The 26506-nt window shown below is 42.1% G+C and overlaps 2 protein-coding genes across 2 annotated transcripts; both read right to left on the bottom strand.

The window, feature by feature from the left end:
• Positions 1-245: 245 nt before the first annotated feature.
• On the bottom strand, positions 246-15351 carry carnmt1 (carnosine N-methyltransferase 1). Its single transcript, XM_021621075.3, has 8 exons — positions 14891-15351; positions 13088-13283; positions 12435-12601; positions 12165-12305; positions 4033-4211; positions 3577-3690; positions 1164-1267; positions 246-986 (listed from the first exon to the last, which is right to left on the bottom strand). Exons 1-8 carry the CDS (start codon positions 15037-15039, stop codon positions 801-803), a joined length of 1236 nt encoding a protein of 411 aa, XP_021476750.2. The 5' UTR covers positions 15040-15351; the 3' UTR covers positions 246-800.
• Positions 15352-21903: 6552 nt separating this feature from the next.
• Positions 21904-24123, bottom strand: LOC149979608 (alpha-1-antitrypsin-like). Its single transcript, XM_090190342.1, has 4 exons — positions 23384-24123; positions 22818-23085; positions 22547-22694; positions 21904-22310 (listed from the first exon to the last, which is right to left on the bottom strand). The coding sequence occupies exons 1-4, from the start codon at positions 24114-24116 to the stop codon at positions 22113-22115; spliced, it is 1347 nt and encodes a 448-aa protein (XP_090046468.1). The 5' UTR covers positions 24117-24123; the 3' UTR covers positions 21904-22112.
• Between the last annotated feature and the right edge of the window lie 2383 nt (positions 24124-26506).

Raw genomic sequence — 26506 nt, 5'->3', positions numbered from 1 at the left:
GTCACAGAGGGTGTACAGAGGGATTTTTGGCACATGAGTAAGTCTTTATTCATATAAGAAAAATCTGATTTATTGAATTCTCAATGTGGTCTATATTAAAGGGCACTTCATTTAAATATCAGGCTTTTAAAAATGCAATATTGGTGCACAATTAATACTTAATATCAAAGGCACTTTTCATGGAATGACCCTAAAGACACTATTGAGTTAGGAAAATTAGACAATCCCTCTCAGTCAATGAAACGTTTTCTTTTTTTTAAAGAATTGTTTTTCTTTATTAAGTGAGACAGTACTAGATCCAGGGTGTAATGCTGAAACTCAATCTGTGTCCGATCATACAATATAGGTTAAAATAACCAACTCCAGCCACTTCAGCAAATGATTTTAAGTGATACTTTTTTTGTTTTACTATAAATAGCCAGAGTTGGTAACTGTATTTTACAAAATAAATACAATGGGAAGACGTAGAGGCGGGTCTCTGACACGCATGCAACTACATCAGGTCACCATGGAGATAGAGGCGTCACTTTGCCTCTTTAACTGAAGACAAACAGTCCTGTGCTGACAGATTTAGTCACTTGAGTTCATAATAGGCATCTGTCTCAATCTCAAAGGCTCAGGGGAGGAAGGAAGGTGATTTGGCAGCTCTGGCGATGAGACAATATAAAGAAGAAGAAACATGAAAGCAAACCTGTCCATTGACTTGTGTTTCTGTCATCTTACAATTTTTTTTATGCTCTTGGTGGTGGCCAATTGCTTTTTTTTCCGGTTGTTGCTCTGCAATGTCATGACAGACGATGTCACGTCAGACCGTCGCAGCTCTCTCGCCGTTGCGACACTTCCGGTCTGTTCTTATGGACCACCTGGTAACCGTTGGCATACAGATGGTCAGGTTTCCTTGCCACAAAGAAAACACAGTCGTACAGGTACTTCAGCATGGACTGATCGTTCTCCGTGTAGGTGGTGGGGACAGACTCTCTCTCCACCTGCAGTGAAAGACGGGGTGTTTTAGGCCCAAGGAGGATAGTCAAAACAACTGAAACTGAAAACAATGTTTATACTTTTCTTTACTGTAAACTGTAGTAGTTGTTCATCTTATTCCTCCAATCTGTACACCTGTTTCATATAAAGAAAAAAAAATTAACACAAAAAAACAGCTTTACCTCCAAATGGAATCCATATTTTAAAATTGCTGCCCTGACGTCCTCGTAGCTGAGCTCGATGGAGAGCTCGTTGGCCATGTTCTCAAAGTGGTACAGCAGTGGGCCTATAGACAAGGGAGGAATCGCAGCTTTGGTAAAAGTATTCATACAGTAGTGGAGGCTCCTCAGAGGAGGAAGGGGTGGACCATCCTCAGTGAATTTCATAAAAATAAAAATAGTGAAACAATAAAAAAAAGTTATACTATTTAGATAAAGCTATTCTAAATATATTCACATTTTGCCAAATAATTGATTAAAACACACTGTTTTGCAATGAAGGTCTACAGTAGCATCAACAGCACTCTCTGGGGTAGCACCAAGGTGTAGCCAGAGGACAACTAGTTTCTGTCCTCCTCTGGGTACATTGACTTCAATACAAAACCTAGGAGGCTCATGGTTCTCACCCCCTTCCATAGACTTACACAGTAATTATGACAACTTCCGGAGGACGTCCTCCAACCTATCAGAGCTCTTGCAGTATGAACTGACGTTGTCGACCTAATCAAAGGATCAGAGTATTAATCTAGTTCCGAAAAAATAAGCTACAGCTAGCTAGCACTGCAGTGCATAAACTGTGGTGTGTAGTTGACTCAAAGAGAGAGAAAGACAATAGTTGAACAGTTTTGAACAAATTAATTTATTAAAAAATGAAGGAGACGCAAGAGAGAGCTAGCTGTTTTGTTGTATTTTCACTTCAACTTACCTAGCTAACGAATGCAGCCAGTTAGTTTAGCCTACTCAAACACCTGGTGTAACTACTAAACTGCTTGCTGTACACTGTACTACATGATTATAGCGGGTGTGGCAAACCGTGGGGTGTTGGGTTGAGCGTGCAGAGATTAACACAGAGACAGGGAGGTTCTAGTTAGAAAACACAACTCTACTAAGAAACAAAATAAACATAACTAAATAACACGCTCTGTCCTTCACAGGTTTTTCTCCGTGTCCGTCTCTCTCGCTCCCCTCGCGGCGTGCCACGGTGCTCCCTTTTTGTGGCCTGCACTGCTGGTTGGCACTCTCCCCTAATTACCTCTACTTGGAGCCATCAGCGGCGGGGTGCTTAGCCCGTCTACTCTCAGCAGAGGGAGCCAACGTTGCGGCACGTACCTCCCTTCTATTACCAACCGGGGTAGACCTCCCGGGATACCACAAGTGTTTATTAACAAGTTAGTTCTAGTAGCTAGCTATGTTGACTATGACATTAGTTAAAATGGTGACAAATACGTAGGCTTTGTGTAGCGGTTATGGTATGAAGGTTTGGGTTGGAAAGGTTTTTCTCGTCTGGTCACATACAGCTGTTGTATTGTGCACCGAGGTCCACAAACAAAGGGAAAAGGTGAGAGGAGGACAGCACATAGATGCAAGAAGGAATTATACATGCTGTTTGTATACTGAACAAAAATATAAACGCAACATGCAACAATTTCAAAGATTTTACTGAGTTACAGTTCATATAAGGAAATAAGTCAATTAAATTAATTAATTAGGCCCTAATCTATGGATTTCACATGACTGGGCAGGGGCACAGCCATGGGTGGGCATAGGCCCACCCACTGGGGAGCCAGGCCCAGCCAATCAGAATTAGATTTTCCCCAAGAAAGAGCTTTTTACAGACAGAAATACTCCCGCAGGTGAAGAAGCCAGATGTGGAGGAATAGCGTGGTTACACGTGGTCTGCGGTTGTGAAGCCTGTTGGACATACCGCCAAATTCTCTAAAACAACATTGAAGGTTGCGTTTATATTTTTGTTTGAGTATATGTGGCTGCTATGAAAGTGAACTGTTTGCGTGTGATCAGGGGTGTATTCGTTCAGCCAATTCTGTTGAAAAACATTTCTTAAACGGAATCAAATGGAACGAAACAGGGATAACATACCTGAATTTGTCCAATAGAAAGTAGAAAGTATAGAAAGTCCAGTTTGCAACTGTTGGACTAACGATTACACCCTAGATCAGCTAGATGCAGTCAAGAGTATGCAAGGCGGTATTAAATGTGTCACTTGATTACTCAAGTTTTTCTGTCGACGTGTGCACCTATGCTGTAAACTTTCATTCGTAGGCTATGTTGTAGCAACCTCATGATGGGTATAGGGACAATTTATGGATATAGGAAGTATCATGTAGTAGTCTAAACCGATGTTACATTGAGCTGGGTGAATGTCATATTAATGACAGTCATCCAATAGAAATAAGGCCATGCTCCAAACCCCCCAAAAATACACCCTCCCTTAAACGGTGCCGACCGCCACTGACATACAGCGTATCATACACTACCAGTAAGTTTAAACAGGAACTACACCAAAAAAATGCGCAGAGAACCTCTATCACTGGTCAGTAAGGAGCTCCGTTGAACATTGAACAGCTCTGTCGCTCACCAAGATTGATCCACACGCCTCCAGGCTTCAGAATGTTCCAGATGGTCTCCACGTAGTCGATGACATTGTGCGCCGTGTCGATGAAGAAGCAGGTAGCCACGCAGTCCCAGGTGTCTGACAGGGAAGACCACAACGATACTCGTCTAACCAGTCTCACATTATTGCTAAAATCCCAACCAACACAGGTAATAAAACAATGATCTGTGTGTAGGACAGAGTGCTCAATACGTGGCCAATTCACATAACAACCTGTCACTCAACAGAGACGAGGCCCGTGTCTAAGAGCAGGAGTGCTGATCTAGGATCAGTTTAGTCTTTTAGAACATAATGAATAAGACAAGGTTGGACCTGATTCTAGATAAGCACTCCTACTCTGAGACGCTTTGTGAACACAGGCCCTGATCACTCATTGCTCTTGTTGATCTTCATACAGCCTGTGTGAAGCTCACCACTCACTAGGCTCTGTGTAGACCTCCTGGAAGTCCCCAGCCACCATGGAGAAGTCCGAGTTTGGAGGCAGGCTCTGGGGGTTGACGTCTGGGAAGCTGATTGGCCGCGTCTGGTCAGATGACCTCTTGTTGTTGCTGAACTGGTGGATCCAGGGGTACAGGGTCATGGAGTTGACCTTTTCACATCTCAGGAAGGACAGAACAGAGCCAAGGTAAGTTAAGCTGAACAACAGTGGTCCGAAGAGGATTGCATTGGGATAATTTGATATGCTAGGCAATTGATTTGGCCCGTGTTTTCAGGCAGCTAAACACACCAGACATTTCAACATTAAATGACACACATATGCAAGGGCTGAATTATTGCATCATACGCAAGACTTGAGTTAGGGCCAGGGGTGAAAGTAAGGCGGTACGGTCCGGTACGGTGTCACGGCAAAACAAATAGTGCGGGTACGCCGTATCGGTAAAACATGAGCCTATCACAATAATGAAAACAAAATGTCAAGAAAAATAAAAGGTGTAGTAGCCTACAGTTATCATTGCTGTATGTTAGAGGCATGCAAAATGAGCGAATGGACTTGAAAACAGGTGCTAGGCCTATAGCCTACGCTCCAAAATACGATCTGGTTCGAGGAGAACACAAACATTTTGCTACGGCAGAGAGACGTGCACGGACAGCAGTGGAGGAATTCATTTTGGCCTAATCACAAGCACCAAATGTCATCACACTGTTTTGGTGTTTTGTGTAACGGATGTCTCTTTCCATCCACCACTGTTCGGAGGCTGGAAGAATGTTGTGAGTGGATGAACGTGCACGGGAACCCTTTGAAGTGATGATGAAAACATCATGACTGGTTGTGTTGATGCCACAAGAAAAGTTCAATTACAAATCATTCTGGCTAGTCCCACAGAAAAATATAATTCAATTAATAGGAATTTATTTGCAAATATAATTCTATGATTAGGCCCTACGGGTGGCCCACCCATTAGGCAGGATTTGGCAGCCGCCTAGAGCGGCAGTTTGATGAGGGCAGCATTTTCAGACTTAAACTGACCAAGATGCACCTCCAACAACACCTCACATTATTCTGCCCCCAAAAAATAACTTCTCTCTCCCAGTGGCATGCGGGCTCTTTAGGTGAGCGCTGATGCTGCCCCATGATAATCAGAGCCCACTTTGTCACAGGCAGGGGTGCAAAATATTTTGCTTATCCATGCATTGTGCGCCTCTCCAGGGTGCTGTTGGAGAGACTCTACGCTCCACCACGCTCCATCAAATTAATTTAACATAAATGATGTAGCCTACGGGGTAGAAAGAGTAGCAGCCTATGTGGTGTTTCTGTAACCCGTGGACTGGAGACTAAATGTATTACAATGTCATGAGACAGACACCTTTTCAATCATTAACTTATTAATGAGGATCGAGAGTGCAGGAGAAAGTCAACTAAAAAGGCTAGCGGGCAAACATCACCTTTGGTGTTGCTACGGCATACTCAAAACAGAGGTGGACAGCAAATGGTGCTGAAAGTAATTCATTTCAACAATTGTCTTCATTTTAATTTGACTTCACTAACAACAAGAGGGCTTTGTTGGAGGCTATTTCTTCCAATTCCACCCCAAAAAGAGATATGCCTACATGTTTGACAGACACAATTATGCTATCCATAGATTTGCAAGTATAGCCAAAGCCTCCAATACTGTCACCGTGCACTTCTTAAATACCTTGGTGTCTGAGAAGGGCTTGCTGTGTTCGGTTTAAACCAGGGCTCAAAATGAGTGAGGGTATGCCAGACCATTTGTTAAAGAAAAGAGCAAAATGTGTACCTATTGTTAAGTTTATATTTAGAAATAAATCATTGAAAAGTATCCAGATAATAAAAAGTGTTCTATAACAGTGCTTAACTCTTTGATGCCTTATTAAATAATCTTAGGGAAAACCCACCCTTTCTCAATTTTCGCCTAAATGACATACCAACATCTAACTGCCTGTATGTAGCTCAGGCCCAGAAGCAAGGATATGCATATTCTTGGTACCATTTGAAAGGAAACACTTTGATGTTTGTGGAAATGTGAATTGAATGTAGGAGAATATAACACAATAGATCTGGTAGAAGAAAATAGAAAAGAAAAAAAACAACAATTTATTTTACTACCACCATTTTTGAAATGCAAAAGAAAGGTCCCCTTTCCAGCCATCACTCGTTGTTATTCCGATGGTGTCCACAAGATGGCAGCAGTGTATGTGCAAAGTTTCAGACAGGTAACTTGAAGTATGAGCAACCTACATGACATTTAGTGTGAAGTCACCCAGGTACATTTGAAGGAGGCATTTGCATTCATATAACATTTTTCTGCAAGAATATCATCAAATCATATATATATATATATATATATATATATATATATATATTTATCATATATGCATAGTCACTTTAACTATACATTCATGTACATACTACCTCAATTGGGCCAACCAACCAGTGCTCCCGCACATTGGCTAACCAGGCTATCTGCATTGTGTCCCACCCACCACCCGCCAACCCCTCTTTTACGCTACTGCTACTCTCTGTTCATCATATATGCATAGTCACTTTAACCATATCTATGGTGGGGCAAAAAAGTATTTAGTCATCCACCAATTGTGCAAGTTCTCCCACTTAAAAAGATGAGAGAGGCCTGAAAATCACATTGTAGGATTTTTTATGAATGTATTTGCAAATGATGGTGGAAAATAAGTATTTGGTCAATAACATTAGTTTATCTCAATACTTTGTTATATACCCTTTGTTGGCAATGACAGAGGTCAAACTATTCTGTAAGTCTTCAAAAGGTTTTCACACACTGTTGCTGGTATTTTGGCCCATTCCTCCATGCAGATCTCCTCTAGAGCAGCAAAGTTTTGGGGCTGTTGCTGGGCAACACGGACTTTCAACTCCCTCCAAAGATTTTCTATGGGGTTGAGATCTGGAGACTGGCTAGGCCACTCCAGGACCTTGAAATGCTTCTTACGAAGCCACTCCTTCGTTGCCCGGGCAGTGTGTTTGGGATCATTGTCATGCTGAAAGACCCAGCCACGTTTCATCTTCAATGCCCTTGCTGACGGAAGGAGGTTTTCACTCAAAATCTCACGATACATGGCCCCATTCATTCTTTCCTTTACACGGATCAGTCGTCCTCGTCCCTTTGCAGAAAAACAGCCCCAAAGCATGTTTCCACCCCCATGCTTCACAGTAGGTATGGTGTTCTTTGGATGCAACTCAGCATTCTTTGTCCACCAAACATGACGTGTTGAGTTTTTACCAAAAAGTTATATTTTGGTTTCATCTAACCATATGACATTCTCCCAATCTTCTTCTGGATCATCCAAATGCTTTCTAGCAAACTTCAGACGGGCCTGGACATGTACTGGCTTAAGCAGGGGGACACGTCTGGCACTGCAGGATTTGAGTCCCTGGCGGTGTAGTGTGTTACTGATGGTAGGCTTTGTTACTTTGGTCCCAGCTCTCTGCAGGTCATTCACTAGGTCCCCCCCCCGTGTGGTTCTGGGATTTTTGCTCACCGTTCTTGTGATCATTTTGATCCCACGGGGTGAGATCTTGCGTGGAGTCCCAGATCGAGGGCGATTATCAGTGGTCTTGTATGTCTTCCATTTCCTAATAATTGCTCCCACAGTTGATTTCTTCAAAGCAAGCTGCTTACCTATTGCAGATTCATTCTTCCCAGCCAGGTGCAGGTCTACAATTTTGTTTCTGGTGTCCTTTGACAGCTCTTCGGTCTTGGCCATAGTGGAGTTTGGAGTGTGACTGTTTGAGGTTGTGGACAGGTGTCTTTTATACTGATAACAAGTTCAAACAGGTGCCATTAATACAGGTAACGAGTGGAGGACAGAGGAGCCTCTTAAAGAAGAAGTTACAGGTCTGTGAGAGCCAGAAATCTTGCTTGTTTGTAGGTGATCAAATACTTATTTTCCACCATAATTTGCAAATAAATTCATTAAAAATCCTACAATGTGATTTTCTGGATTTTTTTTCTCATTTTGTCTGTCATAGTTGAAGTGTACCTATGATGAAAATTACAGGCCTCTCTCATATTTTTAAGTGGGAGAACTTGCACAATTGGTGGCTGACTAAATACTAAATACACCTGTGGTATTCAGCGCACGTGACAAATAAACTTTGATTTGATTTTGATTTGAAAGCTGTATACTTGGACTTTGATTTAGCTTTTCCAGTATTAGTAGCCATATTATAGTTCAACATTTGCAAAACAACCAGTTTTTATAACTGAATATTCTTATATTTTTTGTCCAAAATGAAATGGCATGCTGTCGTACAAGGTTAGTAGATACATTTTACAACAGATACACGGATACTCCCTTAAAGCCCAGCTTATGGGCTATTTAGATAGCTTTGTTTGACCCCGATTGGTGCTTATTTGACAAAGTTAGAGTCGTTCAAGTGAAGACCGCCCGCGTCATCAGTGTGCCATGAACGCGTCGCTCTCTGACCAAATATGGTGTCCTATAGGATATACGACACCCCTAATGATATAGTGTCTCGTTACGTTCTAGGATCTGACTGCGATTTGACTGGTTGAAACAACGTTTAGGGTGAGATTTTCACAGATTCCTTTCTTTGCAAATTGAACGAGTGGAAATACAAAATTGATTGTGCGTGCTATATGGACCTTTTTAGGATATGAAAAAGGTATGAAAAAGGGACCCTTTGGATGATAAATCAGAACAAGATTTCAGAATGTAAGTACACATTTCACCTTCAGAGGTGAATTTATCAAACCTATAGTGGTGAAAAGTGTTTTGTTGTTAGGCGCTCCGCTTAAACAATAGCATGGCATTGTTTCGCAGTAATAGCTACTGTAAATTGGACAGGGCAGTTATATTAACAAGAATTTAAGCTTTCAGCCGATATAAGTCACTTATATGTACCGACACTTGTTGTTTCTCTAAAATCTGCGATGGTGACACAAGGCACTGCATGATGTACAACTGTCCCGTTGACGGGACACAGATAGCTAAGAAGTTGGGTTTAACATATTCTCTTTTCAGAAAATTAAAAGTTAAATTACTAGGGACAGAATAGGCCGCAGCTGAGCTTCAGAATGTCAACAGTTGAAGCTTACATTACTCTGTGTTGGTTGAGCGTCTGTCTGGGTGGAAAGGTAACTTTTGAAAGTGCCATATTTAGATTAATAAGGATGTCTAATGTTTAATTATTTGCAAACAGCAACCGTTTCGTTGCAAACATTCTCTGGTTTGACATTGGAGAAATACGCCTATTTCACTGTCCATTCTTCCCTGAAACTTCTATTTTCATTATCCACCTATCTTTTGAGACTTTTTCAGAGCAACATTTTCTCTTGATTGCAAATCGTTTTTCCCCAATCAACGCACAAAGAAATATAAAAACTAATTTAATAGAGACATTGGTGATTTATCAGTTTGAAAAGATGATACGTTATTGACATTGAACAGACTATATAGCCTAATAACCCAGTGCTTCTCAATTCTTTTCTGTTACGCCCCCGCTAGGAAGAAGTAAACATTTCGCTCCCCCCAACTCTCCGCCGCGACTGTAAATAGTATAATTTGTCTATACAATTGTTAGAAGTACACCTCTGCATAACATTGTATCCATTGTATTTGATACTGAAAAATTAAATTAAATATAATCAATAAATAATAGATTCAAATTGATCAGCAACATTAACTCAGGAGCACAATATATTAAACACTTTGACCTATAAAACAAAAATGAATAAAACAATTTGTGCTGATTTTTAAAAATAAATCAAAATGAGGAAGTCAGGATTAATGGCTACAATGAGCACGTTTTGCAGAGCACAGCTTTTCGAAGAGGGGTTTGAAGCATGATACTGCAACTCTCAGCTCCTGCTCAATGTTTAGCTGGGACCTGTACTTGGTCTTCAGTGCAGCAACAGCAGAGAAGCCAGTCTCACAAAGATAAGATGTTGCAAAAGGAAGAAGAATGCCCATGGCCCTCTGCCCTAAGAGTGGATACTGCCTCTCTACACTCAGCCAGAATTCACTCAGTGTCTGTGATGTGAACCTCAGTCTCAATGTGGAGTCAGACGTCATATCAATGAACTGGTCCTCCTCTGCAGAGCTGAAACCAGTTGGAGTTGGTGCATTGAAAGGATCTCTCACCCAGTCATATTGGGAACTGTTTTCAGGGAAGTACTTTTATTTTTGCAGCACTTGCGTCATTCAGTATGACAGAGACCATGTCTTGCTGCAGGCAGTATCAGCTCCTCTGCTATGGAGTGGGGTTTGTTGCACTGAGCAATTTGGTACGCCACCTTATATGATGCTAACAGTGCTCGCTGGTTTACTGAAGTAGCATTCACAAAGCGGGACGATTGTTGGCAATATTCTGCACGGTTTTCGCTGAAAAAACTCAAGTGGCTTATCAGCGTGATTGAGGTGTAATGTCTTTAAGTGACGCCTTCATTTATTTTGGCTTCATGCTGTCCGCTGCCAACATTTTTAGACACAGTAAACATACCGGTCTTTCCTCGTCCCCCACCGTAGTCACAGTGAAGCCAAGCGCTACATACGCTTCGTCATATTTCCTCGTCTTGGCTTTCGGGAGACTTACGTTTTGTCTCATTATCTCCGTCTCTCTCCACCTTTCTTTTCATCCCTGTTAAATATTTTTCCATGGTGTCTCTTAAGGGTTTGTTATCTGCACTTCATATCTCCTGCTCTGTGCTCTGTGTTCTGTGCTCTGTGTTCTGTGTTCTGTGCTCTGTGTTCTGTGTTCTGTGCTCTGTGCTCTGTGTTCTGTGCTCTGTGCTCTGTGCTCTTGTTCGGTGCAACAAAAAAAAACTACTCCCTGCGGCAAAAAAAAGCGCGGCCCACTATTTGAGAAGAACTGTATAACCAGATGTAACCAGACTCATGCTGCCAAACATACCCTTGTAAAACTGACCATCCTACCAATCCTCGACTTTGGCGATGTCATTTACAAAATAGCCTCCAATACCCTACTCAACAAATTGGATGCAGTCTATCACAGTGCAATCCGTTTTGTCACCAAAGCCCCATGTACCACCCACCATTGCGACCTGTACGCTCTTGTTGGCTGGCCCTCGCTTCATACTCGTCGCCAAACCCACTGGCTCCATGCCATCTACAAGACCCTGCTAGGTAAAGTCACCCCCTTATCTCAGCTCGCTGGTCACCATAGCATCTCCCACCTGTAGCACACGCTCCAGCAGGTATATCTCTTTAGTCACCCCCAAAACCAATTCTTTCTTTGGCCGACTCTCCTTCCAGTTCTCTGCTGCCAATGACTGGAACGAACTACAAAAATGTCTGAAACTGGAAACACTTATCTCCCTCACTAGCTTTAAGCACCAACTGTCAGAGCAGCTCACAGATTACTGCACCTGTACATAGCCCACCTATAATTTAGCTCAAACAACTACCTCTTTCCCTACTGTATTTAATTTATTTATTTTGCACCTTTGCACCCCATTATTTTTATTTCTACTTTGCACATTCTTCCATTGCAAATCTACCATTCCAGTGTTTTACTTGCTATATTGTATTTACTTTGCCACCATGGCCTTTTTTTGCCTTTACCTCCCTTCTCACCTCATTTGCTCACATCGTATATAGACTTGTTTATACTGTATTATTGACTGTATGTTTGTTTTACTCCATGTGTAACTCTGTGTCGTTGTATGTGTCGAACTGCTTTGCTTTATCTTGGCCAGGTCGCAATTGTAAATGAGAACTTGTTCTCAACTTGCCTACCTGGTTAAATAAAGGTGAAATAAATAAAATAAAATAAAAAAAAATGTGTTATGAATAGGCCTATGAATTGGGCTGCATTTATGTTCTGTTCTTATGGTTCTGTTCTGCCAACTATTAGCTGATAAAAAAAATTGGCCCAATACCGACCCCTACTGTACACCATTCTAGTTTAGCGGGATATGGGGGAGGCAATTTTTTGTCTTCCCTAGGGCGGCAGAACGTCCAGGGCCGGGCCTGTTACACCCATACATTTTTGAGGTGCACACATAGGAGGTCCCGTAATGGGAAGAAATGAAATCTACTTGCAGGGCTACTTGGTTAGGGCTGAGGGTGAGTGTTACCTGTTGAGGACGAAGTTTGAGGAGAAGAGCATGAAGAAGCTCCATTCGTTGCCTTGGCAGGCATAACCCAGACGAGCGATTTCCCATGCCAGGCGACCAAGCCCTGCCCCCGGAACCAGCACGCTCACCTTGGACACATCACTACAGAAACAACCACGCCATCACTGACAGAATACATGCGTAATTCAAAATACTAAATCACACAACTGAGTTAGAATTCAAGACTGTGTGTGTGTGTGTGTGTGTGTGTGTGTGTGTGTGTGTGTTCACCACTTGTTGCTGGGAAAGAGTCTCTGGATCTCTTGGATGAGGGGCAGGTAGCAGGAGTCTCTCTCAGCCTGGCCGGCCTCGCTCCAGTCACGCACAAACTGCTTAATGGTGGACTTGAGCTTGTCCATGTCGAACGTGGAAGACGTACCCACCTTCCTCAGGTCATCCTGGACAGAAAACAGATTCACTTCAACTCCTCAAACGTCATCCAATGGTGAAAGGATCATGGAAGCAAATTAATCTAAGATCTATCTTCCAATATGATTTACACTACTACAAGAACTACTGAAATGTGTGCCGGTGTGGTATAGTAGAATAGAAGAACATATGCAGCTCCTCCTACTACTACTGTATTTTTCTTGCACAAAACCACCTAGATGCAGCCTATCCAGCACAGTGTCAAAGCTAGCAAGTAAGACTCTCCCTACTCTGATTGGTTATCTTGCATTCGCATCACTGACCATTTTGCATAAAGCTGGAATTCTCAACTTTGGTAGCGAGTTCCCTAGTTGCCAGTGGTTAAATTGCTAAATGACTCGTGTCTCCTCTTTCCATTAAAAATAACTGATTTCCAGTAGTTTGAGGGCTACAAGTAGTGCCTGGTGTGACTGCGAGAAAGCATGAGTGTGACCTTTTCTGACCGTTTAGCTCACCTCTTCACCATACTCCATGTTCTCAAACATGTGGATACAGTTGAGCACGATAGCCTGCAGCACCTCCTGGTTGTGGTCCACACTGCGGCGGATACGGGCCAGGTTGGGCAAGACCCCGGGCAGCAGCAGCTGGTGATGCTCCGGAAGACTCTGGAACTGACGCTCTGCTCGATTCACCCGCTCTTGAACATGCATCCTGAGATTAAGGGGAGGTGAATTAGACAAGGATAAAGGGAAGGGTGGTGCCATGGTGAAAAGGAGGAAGAGAAGATGGAGGTCCAGAAACACAGATGGGGGGGGGGAATAGAAACTCATATTTTATAGCCTTTTTGAATTATGATAAAGCCTAATCCAATATGCAGACTCCTTGAAATGACTTGACACAAAGATTCACAAAACCTTAGACTAGGCATAATCATGTATGACCTTCTTGTTTGTAAGTAACAAGATTAACTGGATTGAAATGTAAATGTTTGTCAGCCTGGATTTTATAGCTCTTGCTGTTTTTGCATCTTCTTTAAGTTATATTTGTTATTTTCTAGAGCTAGCTCCACTTCCTGTGCTGCTGATATCTAGCTACTAGCTAAATAGCGATGGTATGGGACAATGTAGTTATCCAAAATGGTATAAATCCTGATATAAATACACAATATATCTTAGCTAGCTAGCTATGCAACATAATTAGGGTTGTCACTAGTTACCACAAAGTACAACTTGACTATTGTAAAAAAGGGGGCCTTAACTTAAGGGTTACGCATAAGGTCAGCAGGGAGGTTAAGGTTAGGTTTAAAATCAGATTTGGTCCAATGCAGCTGTCCAATGCACCAATGCAGCTGTTCCGAGTTCAACTCGCATTACGGACAATTTTAGCTAATTTGCTACTTTTCAATTACTTACTACATTTTTAGCTACTTTTCAACTACTTAGCATGTTATCTGACCCTTACCCTAATGCTAACCTTAACCCTTTTAGCTAACCCTTACCCTAACCTTAGCCCTTTAAACTAACTCCTAAACTTAACCTTAATCTTAGCGAGCTAGCTAACTCACCTAGCTAGAATTAGTAACATATCATACCTTTTTTCCAAATCATAACATATCGTATGTTTTGCAAATTCATTACATATTGTACGTTTTGCAAATTCATAACAGGAATTGTAAATCGTAACATATCATACGAAATGGTTGACAGACATCCAGCAATTATCACATACCATACGAAAACAAATCGTAACATATCATACTAAATTGAGTGTCTTGGGTTTACGTGGAGAATAATACAAAATGTGCTGAGACCAGGTTGCCTAAAAAGGCTGAATTTTCAGGACTTTTCAAACAGCTCTTACACTAAAGGTCATTAATCATAATTTTCACAATATTATTCTAACCAGTAATATTGACTGCACTGGGCCTTTAAGAAGAGAAATTGTAGAAATAGGCGGGGTTTAGGCATGACTTTGGAGCTGTGAGAACTAGTCAAGACCCCAAAATCAGTCATCCCTCTTCTAAAATCTTCGGACAAAACGTTACTACATCAACATAACACACACATCACAACTGCACAATTTTAACACCCCCGATCCCCCTTCCATGAGTCATTTAACGTTACTTCATGTTTCTATTCTTGTTTTATTATTTCTTATTATTGTTGCATTGTCGAGAAGGAACCTGCACCGTTAGACGGTGTATCCCGTACATACGACTAATAAAAACTTGAACTAACGATAGCCAGACCGTCTGGGTCAAATTACTTTATGGGTAAGCTAGCTACCAAATACTACTGCTGTTTTGAAACAGTCCGTACCTGTAGTATCTAAACGCATCGATCACTTTCCAAAAGTGTTGCCTTTCGAGCTTTGTCTCCTCTTCTGGTGTACATTTAATCCTTTCTCGGTAAAAATATGCTTCTTCTTGCTCTCCATCAGTAACCTGGTCCACCGTTCCTTCCGCCATGTCTGAATGTTGTACTCAGACCCATCCAATCGAACAATGGAGTGAGCCAGGAAAAGTAATAGACCTTTCATCTGGTTGGCAAGTTAACTATGGCAGTGAGCTAACAAGTAGCTACTGATGTATTTTTTGTTCAGAAAATGATTTTACCTGTGTATGTGTGTCTGGTTTATTACAAGTTGCAACAGGAAGACAGCTCCAGCACCAGAGAAAATGTATAACTGGCCTCTTGGAGGCCCTTTATATCCTAATCAGACATCAGACAGCACCATATGTGTAAACACCAACCTGAAAGGCTTGTAGGAAGTCAAAGCAGAATCAGTAAGGCTGCTTACCTGCGAACATAAGCAAATATTGACATTTAATTCTTAAAAGTCTAAGCCGTTGAGGTGGGGGGCTCTAAGCTTACATATGGAATTGTTTTAAGAAGGTCATGTCATGGATCATTAAGCTATTTGATTTTGAATTTTAGGACCACTTTATTTATCAAAAATTATTTAAAAAAATATATTTGATAAAATATTGAGTTTGGCCTTTACAACTATAGCCCATAGAGACACATTGAATAACACATTCATAAATGGCAATAAAGACTGTCAAAAAAATAAATCATAAGGAATAAGATTTTGAAGTGTCTATCCTATATCTAGGAGATATAAGAAAGCTCAGGAAGTGTTTTTTTTTTTTTTTACACATTTAACCCCTTATTTTGTTGCCACAAAACTACCTCCATAGTTCCATTAATTTGTATGTGTTACCTTTTGACGAGTCCCTTGACACTTGTGGGGGTCGTAGAGAAAAACTTGTTTGTTTATAGTATTTTATGCCAAACCAGGGGAGGCGGCTGAGAGGAGGACGGCTCATAAGGGCTGGAATAGATTTTATCAAACACATTGAAACCACATCTTGGATGTGTTTGATACCATTCCATTGACTCCATTCCAGTCCTTATTATGAACCGTCCTCCCCTCAGCAGCCTCTACTGGATGCTACAGACTTCTTCGTGCATGTGAATACCGATTATCAGGATAGCACTCACTTCTGTCATCATGAAGTGCTTTGAGATTCTAGTTAAGGATCATATCATATCATCTCTACCCTACCTGACACCCTAAACGCACTTAAATTTACATACCGCCCCAATAGATCTGCAGACGATGCAATCGCCATCGCACTGCCCTATCCCATCTGGACAAGAGGAATAGCTATGTAAGAATGCTGTTTATTGATTATAGCTCAGCCTTCAACACCTCGCACGGTGCAACTGGGTCCTGGACTTCCTGACGGGCTGCTCCCAGGTTGTGAAGGTAGGAAACAACACCTCTGCCGGGCATTGGGATGACAACCCAACTCGGGATGAGGAGGGCTTTTAGTGGGTGGAATAGTGGCAATGCAAATATCATGGTACAGCTATATAGACACTCAATCATCATGTTATTGTTTAATGTTACATTTACAAACATATATTTTGATAAATAAAACTGAAACGTGTGTCTCATTATGGTAAGTGGTGAAATAAGTGTAGCCAGTTATAATTGTAATGGCTTAGCAGAAAATAAGAAAAGACAATCAGTATTTACCAGGCTAAAAGAGTAGGAATGTAATATCTATTGTTTACAGGAAACTCATTCAACAATTTTAGAGGAAGTTTTGTGGAAAAAGGACTGGGGGGGACAAAACATATTTCTCCCATGGGCAAAGAAATTCAAAAGGGGTGATGATATTAATTAACAGTAATTTTGATCCAAATATGCAAATTGTCCAAACAGATCATCAAGGTAGATAGATTATTTTAAATATGTTATTGGACAATAAACAGATATGGCTTATTAACCTATACGGTCCAAATAATGATGATCCAAGCTTCTTTGAAAATATATATAAGAATTCTACAAGCAACACTATTATTTGACTCTATTATTTGGTAGGGATTTTAATACGGTTTTAAATACCTCTATGGACCGGAAAGGAAATCACACTACAAACTATCACCCGGGGCACTTAAGGATCTCATGATTGTCATGGATATATTGGAATTAGTGGATATATGGAGGCTTAAATACCCTGACCTAGTGAGATATACATGGCGGAGGCTTAAACAAGCTAGTCGTCTTGATTACTTTCTTATGTTGGTCTTGTAACAAAATGTTGTGTGCTAATATTGCGTTGATGCATCCTTGACTATAGGGTACTAGCTACTACTAAGGTTACACAACATGTCCCGCATATGACAAAATCCTACGTTTTTGTTTCTGTTTCACACACACCCATGGGCTTTTATGTAAAAAAATATGGATGAGGTCCTTACAACATGTACGTTTATTGTACGTCACACACAAGTCATGTAGGCTATTATCGTCATTTTTATCATCACTTCTAGGTGGCACACAGCTAATGTGGTTGACTTCAACCGTATAGTGTACTTTAACAATGGGTTCGATCGCATCAGTATCTTTTGTTGAGGAAAAAACGATTCAATGCCGGTCCTTGATGCTCGATTCAAAAGACATGTGACGAAGTAAAGTATTCTAATAATGCATAGTGTATAAAGTGTGGTAAGCCCAGTTGTGGAAAAATAACCTAATCGTCATTCTTGAGTAAAAGTAAAGATACCTTAATAAGTAAAAGTCACCCAGTAAAATACTACTTGAGTAAAAGTCTAAAAGTATTTGGTTTTTAAAAAAATACTTAAGTATATTAAGGATCTCACCTCATTTATTCACATTGTATATAGACTTATTTTTCTACTGTATTATTGACTGTATGTTTAGTTTATTCCATGTGTAACTCGGTGTTGTTGTATGTGTCGAATTGCTATGCTTTATCTTGGCCAGGTTGCAGTTGCAAATGAGAACTTGTTCTCAACTAGCCTACCTGGTTAAATAAAAAATATTTTTGTGTTTAGTGAGTCCGCCAGATCAGATGCAGTAGGGATGACCAGGGATGTTCTCTTGATAAGTGCATGAATTGGCCAACTTTCCTGTCCTGCTAAGCATCCAAAAGGTAACGAGTACTTTTGGGTGTCGTGGAAAATGTATGAAGTAAAACGTTAATTATTTTCTTTGTGAAGTAAAAGTTCTCAAATAAAGAGTACAATATAGATACCCCCAAAAACGAATTTGCTAGTACTTTAAAGTATTTTTACTTAAGTACTTAACACCACTGGTTAAGCCTACATGTAAGTGTAGTCTACATAATAATATAGCCTACATGAATGTCTCCTCGCCAGGAAAGGGCGTAAATGAATCACTCTGTGGGTAGGCTCCACCAGGCTTTCACCTCACCGTCCTGAAAGCCGAGGCTACATATGGAATATGACCAAGGTGGTTAATGGGGTTCATCATGAGGTGTACCATACAAAAGTCCCATATGCATTAGTAGGTTATGACATAAGCAGGACACTATCTGATATGAATGAATGTAGGTTACAGCTGCAGTACGTTGATTGGAGTTCCTATAGTAATCAGAGCGTTAGATTACTTTGTCAAATAGAAGTACTTCCTCATCTGTTACTTCCACAGCCAAGTGTCTTCCTCCATTAAGACTGTCGTTTCAAGTCTTCTGGACTCACTCTAAAACTTCTTAAGAAGAAAACTGCAATACTGCCATCTGTAGGATGATAACCAGAGCGCAACCTATAATCACTGTACACTGTGTAATTCTCATTCTCATCCTGAATCAAATAACTCAGCAGATGATTATAAATCATCCATATAAAATGTTGTAGGTGTACACGTACATGTAATATAGCCTATGCAATATGATTATTAGGCAATAGCAGTGTGTTTGTGTACAAAAGGCTGTGAAGTATTTGTAGTTAATCATATCAGTAATGTTAGTTCATATCAGAGCCCTAGCTCTGCCCACCGGGGAAGTGGAGCAGAGCATGCTGGGTGATCTCCAGCTCAGAGAAGATGATCAGCTCAGAGAAGTCAAGTGAGAGAAAGTTCCACCCATCCTTGTGTTTTCACCAGTTAGCTTTCGTTGTGTTAGCCAAGACCAGTATGGGTCCTTGTTGATATAACACACACACACACACACTTTGGTTGAAACAAGTTGCCAGACCACTAAGTGCCTTTGCCCATCCATACTACATACGCTGTGCGGTGCTGATCCGTGCCTGTGTATATTCAGCGTTATTAAACCACCTCAACTGGAATCCTACCCATCTGTCATCTGTGCCCTTACCAGCACAATGGAGCAAACACATGAAGTAAAACCTAACCTAAAGAATATACAGTCCACCAAGTCCTCAATTACATTGTGGTACTTCGAGCCGGATAAAGGTGTTTACTCCCGGGCTCAAGATGCATTGAGTTACCGGTGAAGCCTGGACCTGGTCTGATCATCCAAGGCGCCAAGCCTCACCTTATCCAAGTTAAAGTAGCACAGTATGTACATGGGTAAGAAGACGACCTTCAGCCTCGCATGGAAGAAGCTGCCAAGATGACACCCCTCACTCCACCCAGTCCCTCCCTATCCAGCCAGGCCAGATGGGACACAACTCCAGATGAGTGGGAGACCCTCAGAGAGCACAGGTCCGTCCTAAACCCTCATCTGACCAACGAGAGCAGAAGGATGAGCCACAGTAAGCAGAGGAAGGAGAAACAGAGGTCTGTCCATGGTCTGAAACAGTCACTGGGAACACAGGAAGCCACCTACAGAGCACAAGCTAGAGAGAGAGTACATTGAGCAAGAGAGAGCCCAGCAGCGGCAGTCCCAGCAAGCTATGCAGGTCAGGCTCACTCAGCTACGTGAGCAACAAGAAAAGATGGTACAGGTAGCCGAGACCCTCTACTCCGTGCTTCCACAGCTCTCATTCCAGTCCATAGCTAATCTCTCTCTCACTAAGCCAGCCCGTACAGAGCCCTCACCCCAAGGTATCGTTCCAGCAGATACAGTTCTGCTGGCACCACCACGGCCCTCATCAGAGCTGGTTGAGCATACGAAGCCATCACCCAACGTAGAAGATACGGCTTGCGATGGACAGTATGAGAAAAGTGAGTGGCCTGACCCCCCAACGTGGCCACCAGCATTTGATGAGTCACTACTGCCGTGTCATCAGAGAGACACTCCAAGCCACAGTGTGGCAACCAAGCGCCTCCTCCGGCAGCTATGAGTTCCCTCAGTCCTGGTGCTCACTCCACCTGTCAGGAGGCTCCTCCTGCACCAGTGGTCCAGCTAAGAGACATACCTACCGGTCAGCTCCTAGACAATCCCAGTGTGGAGTACCAGCCCACTGACGGTGCCAGGGTGTGTCTACTCGTCCCTGCCATTGGTTCTCAGTTTGCCTTCAGTATGGGTATCCATCCTGTTCCTGACAAAGTGTTTCAGCCTGCCGCCTCGAAGGACCTATCAGTCAACATTAGCCTGCAGCCACCCGCTGTTCCAGAGTTGCCACCTGGTCCTGCTAGAGAGCCGAAGTTAATCAACAAGGTGGACTCTTCAGCTGCTCCGGCTACAGAGCATCAGCCAGTAATAGCCACGTGGTGCTACAGCCCTCTCTGGCTCTGCCTACCCCGTCCTGGAACCCATACCAGTTACCACAGATGGTGCCCAGTCTGCCCCGTCCCCAGGGTTACCGCTGATCCCTACAAAGCTAACCCATTCTTCCCACAAGTTCCTGTATGCAACTGATTACAGGGCTGAGCCTACCCCGTGCGCTAGTCTCCTGTCTGTTTCTGCTATAGGGGTTCAGCCTACCCCTGTCAAGTCAGACTCACTGTCTGTCAGGCATGAGGAGCAGCCTTCTCCATCCACGAGGGCCCAGCCTGCTTCTGTTATCGTAGACCCTTGTGTTTTCCCACCAGTTAGCTTTCATTGTGTTAACCAAGGCCAGTGTGGGTCCTTGTTGATATAACACACACACACTTTGGTTGAAGCAAGTTGCCGGACCACTAAGTGCCTTAGCCCATCCATACTACATACGCTGTGCGGTGCTGATCCGTGCCTGTGTATATTCAGAGTTATTAAACCACCTCAACTGGAATCCTACCTGTCTGTCATCTGTGCCCTTACCAGCAAACAGGAGCAAACACATGAAGTAAAACCTAAAGAATATACAGTCCACCAAGTCTTCACTTACAGTTTGTGATGCAAGGCTGAAAGAGGTAGCTCCTGATTTAATTCATTCTTAATTTCCAAGCTATTGGCTGTAGGCTACGTCCCTTTTCATCACACTGACACAGTTCTTGTGAGATTCGAACCCTTGCCACAATCTGTGACAATTACATGGACTAGGCACTTTAGAGAGCAATTTGAACAGTCAGTCAAATACACGTGAAAGTTGCCTGGATGATCAGAATGTGATGTTGGACTCAGGTATGTTCAGGAGGCTTCCATGAACAAGTGTTGGAACACGCCCAACTATGTCCACGATTTAAATTTGCTGATGCAGAACTTGTTCCAGGATATAATCACTGCCACCTGTTGAGGTTAGCATAGGGCTAACATTTGCCATTTTAATCTGATGGGACCAGCTTCAATTTAGCGTTCTGTCACGTGGAAGTAAATTAACGATTTGAATTGGCTGATACACATTTTGAGCCGGAGAAACGGTTTCAATTTAAATGGTTGCTTATGTCCGCAAGTATGGCCCTCCAGTACTCACAGAATGTATTCAAAACAATACAACAGTACCTCCAGTCTGGTGTCAATCACTATCAACAGATATGAGAATAATCCAGAACATTCAGCATCAAGTCTAGTGACCATCAACTGCACCTCGAGTGTCACAAATAGAGTAATTATGTGTATTACAGAAACTCCAAATATGCTAAACATTGTGTTGACTTAGCTAAATATGAACTTTGGTCATCTTAAATGTCCCCATTACAGTATAGATAAAAAGGAAAGACTGGCAGCAAATGGTGATATGCATTTAGTAGTTGTAAAAATATCCAAAGTGAATACAGAGGATTTACACACTTGTTAGTTTTAGCTTCCCAGGCTAGATTGAGCCAGAGAAGTTTGGATGGGTTATGTAACAGCAGCACAGGCAAAGCATGCGCTTACGCTTCAATTTGCGATTATAGACCACAGCTTTTATAGAGCACATGTTTTCTACACCACTGGTTTTATTTGTTGGCTGGGTTGATGATCTTGCCCATGAAGAGAATACTCTTGGTCTCCTGGTCCATCACAATGACCATGAACGGACGGTTGAACTTCAACACAGGGGTGCTTCGGAAGGAGAGGGGCATGAGGACCACACCTGTAGCAGCTGCTGCAGTCGCTCCAGCCTCATCCACATCCAAGGAGGCCTGGTGCGCCACCTGAAAGCAACCACACAATGCAGTCAGATGTACAGTAGATAGGCCTAGTTCACATGGTTCACATACAATATGTTCTAGGGCAGTGATTCTCTTGGGACCCACAGAGAGCTTTCAGAGGCTCCCTGAAAAAGCGAATGAATTGAAAATAACGGCAATATTGAGGCCAAAATGTATCATATTTCATGGAAGAATTGATTGACAGGCATTAAAACATTGAGAGTGAAAATGTTCCATACCTCTGAAACAGCCACCTTCAGATCCTCTGATATTCCACTGAAGTCAGCTCCATTACTGAATATGTCCGGCATTCCCATTCCACTCAGGACGTCCTTGAGGGAGTATGTTGTGGTGACAGACATCTTGGGAACATACACCTGGTATTCCCTAAAGACAAAATTGGACAGGAAGAAGATTTTACTTGCAATGCTTGTGATATGTGGTTGCTTCACCCACCCAACGTTCATTAGTTCTATGAGAGTGATGCGTCCTGATTGAGGCAGATCATACCTGGCCTTCATCCACCTGTGCCACTTGGTGATGTGGTTCTGACCTATGGCCTCCTCCAGACTGGCGAGTCCCTTCTCTGGTAGCGCCAGCATCATTGACACTGACTCGTTGTAGTGGAGCTGCAGGATACTGGTGGAGATCTCCTGGTCGTAGTAGACGGAGAACCTCTTCTTCACGCTCATCATCTGGACCGGAACAGTGGTGTTGTCATCCACATGGAATGTGTCCTCCTTTGTGTCTTTAGAGTCAAATGGAATCTCCCATTTTCCTTGAGAATTAGAAAATCGTCAAATATTATGATGATGATTAAAGGTTACCAGACTAAAAGCGGTCAATCTGAGGCAAAAAAAATCTAATCTGAGTGAGACCTGGCAAGATTCAGCAGGAAACACAGCCAAAAAGTACAGTGGCATCATTAATACCAACACCCAGAGACAAAAATACATATTGGCAGAGTTAGAAGGAATTACATATGTCCACAAGGTCTGCATCAATCAAATATGTGAACTCCATTACATTTTTTGCTTATTGTTTTTTTGATCTTATAGTTTGCAAAATCCTCTTACCTTTGAAGTATATGTAGCTGAGGAGATACATGACAGTGGATGGGTCCAGATCTTTGACTAACTTGTCTATCTTGCCTCGAGTCTTTCCCCCCACGTATTTATTGATCGTGTCGATGGCCTCGGCCGTGTTGGTGAAGTCGACAGTGAAACCCTCGGAGAGGTAAAAGCGCTTCATGTCCTTGAGGAACTCAGGGTGTGGTTTGAAGGTGTTGTGCAGGAAAAGTGCACTTCCTATGGACAGGTCCACTCCGTTCTTCTGGTTGAGCTGTGTGAGTATGGTCTGGAAGGCCTGGTCCACCTGTTCTTGTGTCAGTAGGCTGCTGTTGAAGCCCAGACCAGCGAAGAGCTGCTGGTGGGTCTGACCCCTGGCCCCCACGGACAGAGCAGCCAGGGCCAGGGACACACTCAGTGGGGAGAAGAACACATTTTTGCCCTGGTTGTCAGGCTGAACCACCAGCTGCTTGTACAGGCTGAAGGCAAACCCCCCATTACCTTGTATCACTGGTTTGGTACCATTGTCACCAGGCTCAGGGTGATGATGCCCGTGGTTGTGGTCTCGCCTGTGTTCATGGTCTCGCCTGTGGTCGTGGTCGTGGTTGTTATCGCGCCCGTGATCATGATCCTGGTCAAGCCCCTGACCCTGGTGGTGGTCACCTCCGTGACCTTTATGACCTTTGACCTCTCCTGGGCAGAGCACTGCCATGACGATCCACAAACACAAGGCTGTCCTCATCTTGGTAACTATCACAGAGTTCAAAAACGTGGCCTTACTCAATCAATTTTGTTTCGATTACACAATAGTCACCACATTTAAAGGTAGATTCAGCGATATGACAGAGGCACTAAAAAAAGTGTAAGAAAGGTGTAATAACCAGTGAGTGGTAAATTACTGTTGAGAAATACATGATAGTTCAATTACCAGAGAAAAATTATACTTCCAAACAGATCACATCAAAATATTTCTTGAAGAATAAGCTTCACAGACACCACACATTATTAACAGTCACACTATTACATCACTCTGTACCCATGAGGTGGACAAGTAAACATGGCAGGGTCTAGAACATTCCAGTGGAGACAAAGTCTTCAATGAATCAAAGAACACTGTATATCTCAAACCTGCCATTGAACTAAACTGTGTTTTTATCTTCCCATATCAGTAATCAAATTATGTTATGTTTTTATTCTGAGGTCTCCAGCACTGGTCCAACAGAGACTAGCTTTTCAAAGTCTTATCATTTAATGTTTCCTGGAAAATATTTGTCTTGTTTTTATTCATTTTGGAAATCAGACATTTTTACTCCTAGTCAAGGTAAATTATACCTTTAGTTTATCAATTAGTGGGCCTCACACCAGACACATCCAGTGAACCATGTTTGGAGATAACCATTACAGTGCTATATAGAGCCAGTGACCAGTAAAAGTCTTGCAGTGTAGAGATAGATAGCAGGACAGTACTCACCCCTATAGACAGCAGCTATGGGCTCTTTGTACCAAAATCTGTCTATATACTGAGGATCGGGTGGTGTCCTTCATTTGGGATTGTCAGTGGTTGAACTTTGACATGTTTGTTTGGTACTGGCATGCCCCCATATTTGAACAGTGTAATGATTGCCTGCATAGAAGGAGTGCTGACCACAACATTGTTCATTTAGAATTGGCACAGGACACAAAAACTTGAAAAACATTTATATTGTAAACTACGGATATTTAGACATCATCAATAATTAGTTGGATGATAACACAGAAATGATAGCTATTGTGCAATATTGCTCTGTTGTAGGCTCTATGTTGTTCTGTTACATTTAGTTATTTTATAGGACTGTGCAATTTATGTCTGTTGTGGATTTTCTGTTGTGCATGGTAATATACAGTATATGTACCACCTTTCAAAAGTTTGGGGGTCACTTAGAAATGTCCTTGTTTTTGAAAGAAAAGCTACATTTTTGACCATTAAAATAACATCAAATTGATCAGAAATACAGTGTAGACATTGTTAATGTTGTAAATGACTTTTGTAGCTGGAAACGGCTGATTTTTAATGGAATATCTACATAGGCGAACAGAGGCCCATTAACAGTAACCTTCACTCCTGTGTTCCAATGGCACGTTCTGTTAGCTAATCCAAGTTTATAATTTTAAAAGGCTAATTGACCATTAGAAACCCCTTTTGCAATTATGTTAACACAGCTGGAAACTGTTGTCCTGATTAAAGAAGAAATAAAACGGGCCTTCTTTAGACTAGTTGAGTATCTGGAGCATCAGCATTTGTGGGTTCGATTACAGGCTCAAAATGGCCAAAAGTCCTTTCTTCTATTCTTGTTCTGAGAAATTAAGGCTATTCCATGCGAGAAATTACCAAGAAACTGAAGATCTCGTACAACGCTGTGTACTACTCCAGTCACAGAACAGTGCAAACTGGCTCTAACCAGAATAGAAAGAGGATTGGTGCACAACTGAGCAAGAGGACAAGCACATTAGAGTGTCTAGTCTGAGAAACAGATACCTCACAAGTCCTCAACTGGCAGCTTCATTAAATAGTACCCGCAAAACACCCGTCTCAATGTCAACAATGAAGAGGCAACTCCGGGATGCTGGCCTTCTAGGCAAAGATGCAAAGAAAGAGCCGTATCTCAGACTGGCCAATAAAAAGAAAAGCTTAAGATGGGCAAAAGAACACAGACAATGGACGGTGGAACTCTGAAACTCATCAGTCTGTTCTTGTTCGGAGAAATGAAGGCTATTCCATGCGAGATACTGCCAAGAAACTGAAAATCTGTACAACTCTGTGTACTACTCCCTTCACAGAACAGAGCAAACTGGCCCTAACCAGCCATTGGAACACAGGAGAGATGGTTGCTGATAATGGGCTTCTGTTCGCCTATGTAGATATTCTAATAAAAAAAATCTGCCGTTTCCAGCTACAATAGTCATTTACAACATTAACAATGTCATGGACATTTCTAAGTGACCCCAAACTTTTGAACGGCCGTGTATATACACAGTACCTGTCAAAAGTTTGGACACACCTACTCATTCCATGGTTTTCTTTATTTTGACTATTTTCTACATTGTAGAATAATAGTGAAGACATCAAAACTATGAAATAACACATATGGAATA

The sequence above is a fragment of the Oncorhynchus mykiss genome, chromosome 11, assembly GCF_057628025.1.
Source record: "Oncorhynchus mykiss isolate SJ-2025 chromosome 11, ASM5762802v1, whole genome shotgun sequence".
NCBI classification, from domain to species: domain Eukaryota; kingdom Metazoa; phylum Chordata; class Actinopteri; order Salmoniformes; family Salmonidae; genus Oncorhynchus; species Oncorhynchus mykiss.
Note: the sequence above shows the minus strand (reverse complement) of the source record. Positions and strands in the feature narration are given on the sequence as shown.

What these genes read in the sequence shown, in the direction of transcription:
- carnmt1 (XM_021621075.3), bottom strand. Translation starts at nt 15,039, where the DNA reads ATGGCGGAAGGAACGGTGGACCAGGTTACTGATGGAGAGCAAGAAGAA. An exon ending in CTCTTTCCCAGCAACAAGTG is followed by an intron (nt 12,306 to 12,434) that starts GTGAACACACAC and finishes TTGTTTCTGTAG; the next exon opens with TGATGTGTCCAAGGTGAGCG. An exon ending in GGAGGTCTACACAGAGCCTA is followed by an intron (nt 3,691 to 4,032) that starts GTGAGTGGTGAG and finishes CTTCCCTGTCAG; the next exon opens with ACACCTGGGACTGCGTGGCT.
- LOC149979608 (XM_090190342.1), bottom strand. Translation starts at nt 24,116, where the DNA reads ATGAGGACAGCCTTGTGTTTGTGGATCGTCATGGCAGTGCTCTGCCCA. An exon ending in CAGCTACATATACTTCAAAG is followed by an intron (nt 23,086 to 23,383) that starts GTAAGAGGATTT and finishes CTAATTCTCAAG; the next exon opens with GAAAATGGGAGATTCCATTT. An exon ending in CACAGGTGGATGAAGGCCAG is followed by an intron (nt 22,695 to 22,817) that starts GTATGATCTGCC and finishes TTTTGTCTTTAG; the next exon opens with GGAATACCAGGTGTATGTTC.